Source organism: Geotrypetes seraphini, chromosome 3, assembly GCF_902459505.1.
Source record: "Geotrypetes seraphini chromosome 3, aGeoSer1.1, whole genome shotgun sequence".
NCBI lineage: Eukaryota > Metazoa > Chordata > Amphibia > Gymnophiona > Dermophiidae > Geotrypetes > Geotrypetes seraphini.
The window spans coordinates 351,187,403-351,199,815 of NC_047086.1; the positions used below are offsets into that span (position 1 = coordinate 351,187,403).

General features: G+C 42.1%; 1 protein-coding gene across 1 annotated transcript in view; it reads left to right on the plus strand.

The window, feature by feature from the left end:
• The window catches only part of SMYD2 (SET and MYND domain containing 2), a 149,368-nt gene that overhangs the window by 90,815 nt on the left and 46,140 nt on the right, over positions 1–12,413 (plus strand). The window contains exon 7 of the mRNA XM_033937613.1: positions 2,766–2,868. Within this exon, the coding sequence (XP_033793504.1) occupies positions 2,766–2,868 (103 nt within the window). The remainder of the gene's footprint in view (positions 1–2,765; positions 2,869–12,413) is intronic.

The window sequence follows — 12,413 nt, forward strand, 5'->3', positions numbered from 1 at the left end:
ATGACCCAAGATAGCTGCAGGCTTAGTTAGCTGAGCAGCACGCTTCGGGAACTCACTCTAATTTTGATAGTTTCTTGCTGAAAGTACCTGAAATGCCAAAGCGGAGAAGAAGGAGTGCTGCTGGGGCCTTGCGGCACTCCGGAGCAACCGCTTATGGAAATATAGAGGAGTTAATGCGGCGGATTCAGAATATCGTTTTACCATCAGTGACTTTGCCACCAGAGACGCACCGGAGAGGCGAGTCGGATGAGGTCTCTCTGGAGCTTGAAACCACCTTGAGTCCCGACGTACGGGCACTGCCCCCGTATCCTCAGGTTACCAGCACCCCGTTTGGGGTGGGGGAGCTTCCGGAAGTTGGAGCTCACTCTACCCCGGAGGCCAAGGAAAATGCTGGAGGGAACATAGTGCTGGACTCTCCACAACTACAGGAAAGCCGAGGATTTTACAACTATCGGGGCTGGAATAATCCAGGAGACAGACCGACAAGAGAGAGTGCCAACTAGTGAGCAAACTGAAAATAAAGTACAATTATCGCAAATATTAAAGCCTCAGGAGGTAACCTTAGATTCGATCTGGAATTTAGTAGCAAGTCTGCCAAATATAATAAATCCTCAGTTTCAACAAGTGGATGAAAAAAATAAAAGCTCAATATATTGATATAAAGGACTTAAGATCTGAACTATCCGAATTCAAAGCTTCTGTTGAAAACATTAATCAGGAATTGAAAGTCTCTAAACAAATTCAAGAAACATTAGTTAAAGATAATATCAATCTTAGGAGAAAGTTAGAGGCATTAGAAAATGTCTCACGTGGAAACAATTTAAGATTGTTAAATTTCCCTAGGATTACTGCAGTAACTCCTAGGGATATGTTTAAAAGATACTTACAAGAAGTTTTGGAAGTCCTGGGAAAGGTAATTACCTCCATTAACACAAGTTTACTACCTTCCTCAAAAACAGCAATAAGTACCGTATTTGCCGGCGTATAGGACGACTGGGCGTATAAGACGACCCCCCAACTTTTAGTTAAAAAATAGAGTTTTGTGTTATACTCGCCGTATAAGACTACCCCTTCTTCCGCACACCTTCTCTACCGCCCCGGTTGCAGCACAGCCGGCCAGGTTCCCTTACTTTTGTGGCACTTCCCCGACCAACCGACAACAGCCCCGGTCCGACAAACCTCCCTGCCCTTAACCGCGAATCTAAATTACCTTCTTACAGCTGCTGTAAGAAGGTATTTAGATTCGCGGCTACAGGGCAGGGAGGATTGTCGGACCCGGGCTGTTATCGGTCGGTCGGGGAAGTGCCACAAAAGTAAGGGAACCTGGCCGGCTGTGCTGCAACCGGGGCGGGGCGGCCGCCCCTCTCTCTTGGTAGCCACTCGAACCGCGAGGCTACTCTCCTTCTCCTTACCTGCCATGCCTGCAGCACAGAGCCGAACGGAAGTCTTCCCGACGTCAGCGCTGACGTCGGAGGGAGGGAGGGCTTTGTTTAAGCCCTCCCTCCCCTCCGACATCAGCGCTGACGTCGGGAAGACTTCCGTTCGGCTCTGTGCTGCAAGCAGAGAAGGTAGGGAGAAGAAGAGCCGCGCGACTGAGTACATCCAGCCCCGCAAGTAAGGGCATATAAACTGTACCCGGCGTATAAGACGACCCCCGACTTTGGGGAGGATTTTAAGGTACTGAAAAGTCGTCTTATACGCCGGCAAATACGGTAATTGTTTTTCTCCCTGTAGGATCTGGTACCTCTTTCTCCCTTCCCATGCTGCAGTTTGCGATCTTTGGGTTGCCAGCAGCTTAAACACACTGCCTGCAGCAGCTCCTGGAAACTTTCCTCTCTGCTTCAACTTCCCGTCCTCGCAGAGGCAGGCCACTGCGGCAGATGGAAAGCTTCTGTGTCGGTTCAGCGAATGGCCACCAGGATGGTCTCGGGGCTCAAGGATCTCTCATACGAGGAAAGGCTGAACAAATTGCGGCTGTTCTCTCTCGAAGAACGCAGGGAGAGGGGAGACATGATTGAGACATTTAAGTATATCACTGGTTGTCTCGAGGTGGAAGATGATATTTTCTTTCTTAAAGGGCCCTCATCCACAAGAGGGCATCCGCTGAAAATCAGGGGCGGAAAATTTCATGGTGACACCAGGGGAAGTATTTCTTTACCGAAAGAGTGGTTAATCATTGGAATGAGCTCCCAGTGCAGGTGATCGAGGCCAGCAGCATGCCAGATTTTAAGAATAAATGGGGTGCCCATGTCGGATCTCTAAGAGGGTAGAGCTAAGGGGATGGGTCATCAGAGTGTGATCTTTCAGAGGGTTAAGGGGGAGGGTCAATAGAGTGGGCAGACTTGATGGGCTATGGCCCTTTTCTGCCGTCATTTTTCTATGCTTCTAAAGGCAATATGTTTAAGCTGCCGGTGACCCAAAGATTGTATATTACAGCGTAGGGAAGGAAGAAAGGTTTCCCAGTGGGGGAAGGGAGGTGGGATGCCAGACTGGCAGTATTCAGTGTGTACGTGTTGGTATTTTAAACATTCATATATGACTGGTATGTAAACATTTATTTATTTAATTTGCTTTCTATCCTGTTTTCCCCAAAGAGCTCAGAACGGGTTACAGGTTAACATATATACTATACAGTTTACAGGTTAAATTTAAATTAACAACATTATCACCACCTTTATAGCATTACCCCTTTATTGTTCAATTAGCAATAAACACTGAGGTACAGTTAAAGTGTAGCATAAATTCTTAACTCTTCTTATTTTTAGTGTCGCACTGATGAACCATAGCTGTTGTCCAAATGTGATAGTCACGTACAAGGGAACTCTGGCGGAAGTCCGGGCTGTTCAAGAGATCAGTGCAGGAGAAGAGGTAAGTGCTGCGCTTGGGGGGTCTGCCTCCTTTCATTCCATGGTTTTAGCAGAATAATATTTAAGTCTAAATCTGTGTACCGGACATCTCATAGTCGAAGCCTGAGAATCTGACTGAGGTGGAATTGGTTCATGCTATGGTTAAGGTGAGATGAGTTAAAAACAAACAGGCAGTAAAATTGCCACCTTGAGGGCAGCTCTATAAAGAAGGGCCTATCTTTGGAGTGTGCCTACTTTTTTAAAATAAAATAATAGTGAAAAATGTAGGCGCAGTGACTTAACACCAGTCATAGAGCTGGTTTAAATTCTCACACCTAGTCGCTGAAAAAAAAGCAACTTATAGTATTCTACACATAAGAATATAAGAATTGCCGCTGTTGGGTCAGACCAGTGGTCCATCTTGCCCAGCAGTCTGCTCATGTGGCGGCCCTTGGTCAAAGACCAGCACCCTAACTGAGACTAGCCCTACCTACGTACGTTCTGGTTGAGCAGGAACTTATCTAACTTTGTCTTGAATACCTGGAGGATATTTTCCCCTACGACAGACTCCAGAAGAGCATTCCAGTTTTCTACCACTCTCTGTGTGAAGAAGAACTTCTTACGTTCGTACGGAATCTATCCCCTTTCAATTTTAGAGTGCCCTCTCGTTCTCCCTACTTTGGAGAGGGTGAACAACCTGTCCTTATCTACTATTGAATTTTGCGATCATGTCCCCTCTCAATCTCCTCTGTTCGAGGGAGAAAAGACCCAGTTTCTCTAATCTTTCACTGTATGGCAATTCCTCCAGCCCCTTAACCATCTTAGTCACTCTTCTCTGGACCCTTTCGAGTAGTACCATGTCCTTCTTCATGTACAGCGACCAATGCTGGACGCAGTACTCCAAGTGAGAGCACACCATGGCCCGATATAGCGGCATGATAACCTTCTTGATCAGCCCAAACTCCGCACATGTGTGTTTCCACATTCAAATTACATGCCATGGCATTCAAAAGAACATAAGAATTGCCGCTTCTGGGTCAGACCAGTGGTCCATCCTGCCCAGCAGTCCGCTCACGCGGCGGCCCCCAGGTCAAGGACCAGTGCTCTAAATGAGTCCAGCCTCACCTGCGTATGTCCCAGTTTAGCAGGAACTTGTCCGGCTTAGTCGCTCTTCTCTGGACCCTTTCGAGTAGTACCGTGTCCTTCTTCATGCACAGCGACCAGTGCTGGACGCAGTACTCCAGTTGAGGGTGCACCATGGCCCGGTACAGCGGCATGATTACCTTCTCCGATCGGTTCGTGATCCCCTTCTTTATCATTCCTTTATCATTGCTGGAATATTGACATTTATGTCGTCCTTTTTTTATAGAATAACCTTTAATATGGTTGAGATTATTGAAACTGCAGGTGAGGCATTCAGAACGTATGTGGAGGAAGTATAAGACACAAGAATTGTGTCTTATAAAATCACCAGGCGCACAGGAAATGCCAAAAGGAATGCCACCGAGAGGTTAGAAAAGCGAAAGGGGAATACGAAGAGGGGCTGGCCAGGGAGGCGAAAAACTTCAAGGCATTCTTCAGTTACGTAAAGGGGAAGCGACCAGCGAGAGAGGAGGTGGGGCTGTTGGACGATGGGGATAGGAAGGGAGTGATTAAGAAGGATAAAGAGGTAGCTGAGAGGTTGAACACGTTCTTCTCGTCGGTTTTCACGAGCGAAGACACATCTAATATACCGGACTCAGAGGAGCTCATGAGTGGGGAACAGGCCGAAAAATTGGAGCACATAGAGATAAGTAAGGAGGATGTCCTCAAACAGATAGACAGGTTAAAATGCGGTAAATCACCGGGCCCGGACAGGATCCGCCCAAGGGTTCTGAAGGAACTAAGACAAGAAATAGCGGGCACAATCCAGCATGTTTGCAACCTATCCTTGAAAACTGGTGAGGTACCAGAGGACTGGAAATTGGCGAATGTCACACCTATCTTCAAGAAGGGATCGAGGGGTGACCCCGGAAACTACAGGCCGGTGAGCCTGACTTCAATTATAGGGAAGATGGTGGAAGCTATGATCAAGGACGGCATTTGCGAGCACATCGAGAGGAATGGCCTACTGAGAACAAGCCAGCACGGATTCTGTAAGGGAAGGTCGTGCCTAACGAACCTTCTGTACTTCTTTGAGGGAATAAGCAGTCGGGTGGACAACGGGGAACCCATAGACATCATTTACCTCGATTTTCAAAAGGCTTTCGACAAGGTGCCACATGAAAGGCTGCTTAGGAAGCTGTGGAACCACGGGGTGGGAGGGGATATGCACAGATGGATCAAGCACTGGTTGTCGGGTAGACTGCAGAGGGTCGGAGTGAAGGGCCAATATTCTGACTGGCGGGGAGTCACAAGCGGTGTGCCAAGGGATCGGTGCTTGGGCCGTTACTCTTCAACATATTTATCAATGACCTGGAAAAGGAGGCAAAGTGCGAGGTTATAAAATTTGCAGACGATACCAAACTGTGCGGCAGAGTTAGGTCCAGGGAGGAGTGTGAGGACTTGCAAAGGGACCTGGACAAGCTGGAAGACTGGGCAAACAAATGGCAAATGCGCTTTAACGTGGAAAAATGCAAGGTCATGCATATAGGGAAAAAGAACCCGTTGTTCAACTACAAATTGGGGGGGGGGGGGGCATTGTTGGGAGACAGCAGACTTGAGAGAGACTTGGGTGTGCTGGTGGATGCATCACTGAAGCCATCTGCACAGTGCGCAGCAGCCTCGAAAAAAGCCAACAGGATGCTGGGCATCATAAAGAGGGGCATAACAACCAGGACGCGTGAAGTCATCATGCCATTGTATCGAGCGATGGTGCGTCCACATGTGGAATACTGCGTTCAGTATTGGTCGCTGCACCTCAAGAAGGACATGGCGGTACTTGAGAGAGTCCAAAGGAGAGCAACGAAACTGGTAAAAGGGCTGGAACACTGCCCATACGCCGAGAGGTTGGATAGGCTGGGGCTCTTCTCTCTGGAAAAAAGGAGGCTCAGGGGAGATATGATAGAGACCTTCAAGATCATGAGGGGCATTGAGAGGGTGGATAGGGACAGATTCTTCAGACTGAAGGGGACAACAAGTACGAGGGGGCATTCGGAGAAACTGAAGGGAGATAGGTTCAAAACAAATGCAAGGAAGTTTTTTTTCACCCAAAGGGTCGTGGACACTTGGAATGCGCTACCGGAGGAAGTGATCAGGCAGAGTACGGTACAGGGATTCAAACAGGGATTGGACGGATTCCTGAGGGATAAAGGGATCGTGGGATACTGAGGGAGGAGCTGGGATGTAACACAAGTATAGAAAGCTAACCAGGTCGTGCATGTGCAAGACCGGAGGGTTAGGACTTCAATGGGAAGATAGGACTTCAATGAGAAACCAAGGTGGCAAGGGAGCCCCTTCTGGTGATTCAGACAGGTCGTGACCTGTTTGGGCCGCCGCGGGAGCGGACTGCCGGGCAGGATGGACCTATGGTCTGACCCGGCGGAGGCACTGCTTATGCTCTTATGTTCTTAATTGTTTAGTCATTGTAGAGAGATTCTGAAGATCTATTGTGCAGTGGGTAAAACAAAATTAGATTTTTATTCCACGTTGATAGAAGAAGACGATTGTCCTTCGTGTAAATTATTCTTTCGTCGCTCGCTTACTGATTCACAGAGATATGATCAGAAAATTATGCCTGATTATAGATTGGTAGAATTTTTTTTTTTAAGCGAAGGTGGATAAGTTTAGGACTGTTACACTTTCTGAGAATGAAAGTAAGGGCCCAAATATGGTGAAAAAAACATTACAGAAGCACATTTATTGGATGGAATTTCAGATGGTCGCAGGGCAGCAATTAGAATTATTTGTATGTAGGATAGGAGGGAAATATCACCAAGATGTTTGCTTATGTCTAATAATGTCTTGATTCCATTGGTAATCAGGTTTAGGTTTATTAAAAATTTGATATACCCCTTATCAAATATCAAAGCGGTATTACATTGTATAAAAAGAAATTATATAAAAATATTAATGTAATGTAATGTAATTTATTTCTTATATACCGCTACATCCGTTAGGTTCTAAGCGGTTTGTAGAAAATATACATTAAGATTATAAATGAGAAGTAAGAAGGTACTTAAAAAATTCCCTTACTGTCCCGAAGGCTCACAATCTAACTAAAGTACCTGGAAATTAATAAAGAAGAGAAAATAAAGATGGTTGAAAAAAGAAAAATTCTATGTGAACTTATAGGATGGAAATTAAACTGACAGTGAAGAACTGTATGAAAAATACATATGGAATGCAGTTAGAGAGGGTAGGTTACAATCTATTTATGGTATTTGTTTAATTGGAAGGTGTTAAGGTGGGTAATTTGGGGGAAGGTTATCTGAAGGTAGGTGAATCTTCTGGCGGTAAAAGAGGAGGGGTTAAGATATTTGGATGAATTTTTTGAAAAGCAGGGTTTTGATTTCTTTTCTGAATGTTTTGAAGTTGTCTGATATTGTCATAAGATTGGAGATGGAATGGTTGATTTTTGCTGCTTGTGTTGCCAGAAGGTTGTCAAACATTTTCTTGCGTTGTGTGCCTTTGAGTGGGGGGAAGGCGAAAGGGTTCGAGGTTCTTCTGTGTCTTGAGGTGGAGATTTGGTTTACAATACAATAACACTAACAATCTGACGCACTAACAAACAATGGCTTACTGATACGAGAGGTAACCGGGCAGAAGTACAATATTTAGATAGAAAAAAGATGGGAAGAGGGTAAAAACAAATGGAAGGGGAAACAGACAAATTATCTAAAATACAAGGCTAATGGAAGTGAACAGACTTCCATTACCGTCCTTAAAAGGACTATCATACGTCGTATGCATCTTTAAAAAGAAAGGTCTTTAAGCTGCTGTTAAATTTATCAAGTGATGTAATTTCTCTTATGTGATTTGGTGCTGAATTCCAGATTGTAGAGGCCAATCAAAGTTTAATAAGTGGCTAGGTTCCCACAGCTTGGAGTATTAAAGAAATTGAGTTTGGACCCCTTATCTTAGAACATTATAGGCCTATTTCAACTTTACCACTATTTGCAAAATTAGCAGAAAGAGCAGTGGTACATCAAATTACTGATTAAATGATAGAGAATACGTTGCTATATCCGAGGCAAACAGCATTTAGGGTACATGAATTGAGATTGATTATAGATGGGGTTGATCAGGCATTGGTGATGTCATTGGATTTAGCTTAGGCTTTTGACATGGCTGATCATAGTCTCTTATTGTGTAGATTTATAGTATATTGGCATTGGTAGTCAAGTTTCAACATGGTTTGAGGGATATTTGATAAGAAGGACATTTTCTGTGAGGTCTGGTTTACAAGAATCTCACATTAAGTCACTGGAGTATGGACTCCCACAGGGTTCCTCTTGATCTCCAATGTTATTTAATTTGTTTGCTGGCTCTTTGGTTGAGTTGATTATAGAATATGGTATTAGTCCAAATATGTATGCTAATGATTTGCTGTTAATAGCAAGAGTTTCAAAGGTTTCTATGAATTTATTTGCTTTACATATTTGTGTCTATGCTATTCAAGATTGGATGTGCACTCACTGGATGTTCTTGTTGCTAAAACAATGGCTTGTTGGGTTTTATGCTGATAATTTTAGGCTGTGCCATTCTTTTGATTTGGTTAGCTGTGATTTCCCGACAGTGGAATCCTTTCACTATCTAGGGGTGTTTATAGAAGAGAAGTTATCCTTTTTGACCCATGTTGTGATGTTGCACACTGGGTGTATGTTGTGGAAGTTGAGATGTTGAGAGGATTGATTGATAAGCAAGCATTTTTTATATTGGTCTATGTGGTGTTTATAACACGTTTGGATTGTGCAAATGCACTTTTGGTAGGTTTGACTTTTGGGGACTTGCAGAAGCTCCAAACTTTACAAAATTCTGCTTTAAGACTTTTGGGTGGAGTTGGTAGATTTCATCATGTAACACCATTATTTATTTTTTGTCATTCGTTGCCTATCCCTTTTAGGATACAGTTTGAGATCTTGATTTTAGTTTATAAAGCGATGCAGTCTGGAGTTTTGCTACCCTTGTCTTAAGTTGTTGACACCTTACGTGCCATATGGGGCTTTAAGATCTGGTACCCAAAATTTACTTGCTGTTCCTGAGGTCGTCTCTGCCCGTCTAATAAGTACATGCAATAAATCATTTTTTTAGCAAGCTTAAATTCTTTGGAGTGCTCTGCCTTCTTATTTGTGGGAAGAGTGTTCTTTAACTTGCTTTTGGAAACAGCTTAAGGTACATTTATTTTGGCAGGCCTTTCCATGTTTACCTTTGGAATTGGTTGTTTAGAGAGGTGTGTTTTGGGTTTTTTAAAGTAATACTTTGAGTTTTTATGTATTTGGGTGGGTTGTTGGTAGGGACTTTCCTATCTAGTATATGGAGTTATTTTCCAATATGTGATTTTATTTGAAGTTGTAAACCGCTTAGATTGCATTGTAAGTTTGTGGTATTTCAAATTGAATAATCTGTAATCTCTACCAAGATACTGCTAAATTTTAGCGTTAGCATACTGAATTGTCAACTGGAGTTGCTTGTACACACTGCCTTCATCTTTGCTTTTAAAAAAAAAAAAATATTAGTGCTGCCTGTTTAATTTGGCATCTTCTGCAAGTTAGCACAAATGCTCATTGTCTTCTGTGATTGCTGTTCGTGATGTGCCACTGCAGCAGTCCCATCACGGCTGGTCTCTCTGTTACTGCTATGCTTTTTAGCCATGTTGGCCTACAAGTGCTTGGCCTTGTGTCTACTCTGGCATAAAATGCTCACATCATAACAGTCTCATCAAGTAAAGGCAAACCATGGGGAAGCAAGGTTTTTCTGCTTCCACTTTTTCATTTTCCAACTCACTGCATTCTACTGCCTACACTATGTCTGATAATATGGATGCATGGGGCAGGGAACTTTAAAAATGATTTTTGTGACCAGTGCTACTGCTTGAGTTGAAAATGTTCTGGAAGGAGGAAGGCAGTCTAAAAAATCTAATATCCAATAATCTGGGGTTTAGTGATAAACACTATACAATACATTCCCACAAAACAATAACAACGTAATCAGTTTGAAAACCACAGAAATTTGAGGTCACTAACAGAATGCTTTTCAATGTATGGGTTTCCATGATTGGATTGGAAGTGCTGACTAGCAGGGGCTAATTACATATCTTTCCCCTTCAGGTATGGTGTGTTTTTTTTTTTTTTGGTTTTTTTTAAATGTGTTCAATAAGCATGGAACGACACATAGCTATTTTATCTATGATACATGCAAAATTCATGATACTCTTCAAAATTGTCATATTGCACGGCACATGCCATCAGGTTGTTCACACTTGGAGACAAGGTTTTGGATTAGTTTTGGGCTCACTGCCGATGTATTTCACTTGAGCATGGCACTATCTGATTAATTGTCTGTTTTACCATTTTGATTATTTGCGAGCATCCATTTTTTTCATGTATAAGGTAATCCTGTGTATATATGTATCTTATTGCATGATTTGATATGTTTTTAATATTATATTATATTTTAATTATTTATCTATATTTGTGTTGTAATTATGTTTTTGACTTGGCTTTTATTGTTATCCTTTTATGTTTTCAGTTGTTACCCCTGAGGCAGGCTGGGGATGAAATGTGGCCACATTGGGTATTTCTTTAAAAATAATTCAAGACTTCTTTCATCTGAACTGATCCGCTCCCTTCTTTGTAGAGAGCCAACAAAATATAGTTGGAAAGCATTGTCAAGTCAAACTAACCTTCTCAATATATCCCCAGACCCTAATGCTTCAAGTTTCAAGTTTATTAAATTTTTACTATACCGACCATCAACGAGTATCTAGCCGGTTTACAAGTTAAAAATAGCAAAATAAATAATATAATTAAAATGGAAAAGACAAAGGGGGATTGTGAACATTTAGACTTTAACTAGACATATTGGAGAGTGACGGCAGGAAATAATGAGATAGAAGGGAAAAAAAAATAAATAAATTACATTTTCAAAACAAAAAAAAAAAAATTAAAATTAAATGGGAATAGGGAAGGATGAAACATGAGGAATGGGATCGCTTCTTAAAAGCGGTTGAGGTATTGAAGAATAAGTTATATTTGGGAAGAGGAGAAAGCGTCTTGGAATAAGAAAGTTTTTAATTTAGCCTTAAATTTATCGAGTGAAGTCTCGTGGCGAATATGAGATGGCAATGAGTTCCATAGGGTAGGAGCGACTACCGAAAAGTTGGTCTTTCTCGTATAAAAGAAATCTTTGATTGTGGGAGTGGATAGAAGGTTTTGATCAGCTGATCTAAGGGTCCGAGATGAACAGTAGGGGATTAGAAGTTTATCTAGAAAAGAAGGTTGGCAGGAGAATCTGATTTTAAAGACTAGCATAATTGTTTTATATGTGATACGATGGGTTATAGGTAACCAATGAGCTGCTTTCAGGAGAGGTGTAACATGGTCATATTTTCCCAATTTGTAAATAAGTTTTATGGCAGTATTTTGTATGAGTTGGAGTCGTCGTAGTTCTTTTTGAGGGAGTCCATTGTAAAGAGAGTTACAATAGTCGAGGTGAGAGATGACAAGTGAATGAATTAGAGTTGTGATAGCAGGAGTATCGAGAATAGATGATAGGGAACGTATAAGCCTTAGTTTGTAAAAACAAATTTTTACGACTGAACTAATCTGATCATGAAAGGTAAGATCCTTATCTAGGATAACTCCTAGTAGTTTTATTTTGGTTTCCATTTTTACTGGATGACTTTTGATAAGAATCTTTTCATGGATAATATCGTTCTTTTTGGTAGGAAGAAACAGGCTGCTTGACTTATTGATGTTTAAAGAGAGTTTATTTTCATACAGCCAATCACTTATTTCGTCTAGTTTTTTATTAATTGTTTGAATTTCTGAAGGGTTAGAGGTATCTACAGGGTGGAGTAATTGAATATCGTCCGTATATGCATAAGCTGTAAATCCTATTGACTGGGAAAGAGTGAGAAGGGGGGACAGAAAGATATTAAATAGTAAAGGAGATAAAATGGAGCCCTGTGGGACACCATAGTTTTGAGATATGGGAAGTGATGTTTCCTGTTTAGAATGTACGCTAAAGCTTCGGTCATTGAAATATGAAATGAACCATTGTAGAGCGGAACCGGTAAGGCCGCAGTCGCTAAGACGATTAATGAGAAGAGAGTGATAAATAGTATCGAAGGCTGCGGTAAGATCCAACGAAATGAGGAGAACTGATTTTTGGTGGTCTAAAAAATAGTTGATAGTTGTAGTGAGACCTAATAGGGATAGTTCGGTAGAATAGCAGGGGCGAAAGCCGGTTTGATATGGGTGCAAGGCATTCGTTTTTTCAATAAATTCTGCGAGTTGATAAAAAATTATTTTCTCAGTTATCTTAGCTTCTTCTAATCTTGTAATCTCACTGGGTATATTCAGACCCTTTTGTAATCCACCTAGAACCGAAAGGTATTGGTGGAATAGAAGACACTAATGTAATGTA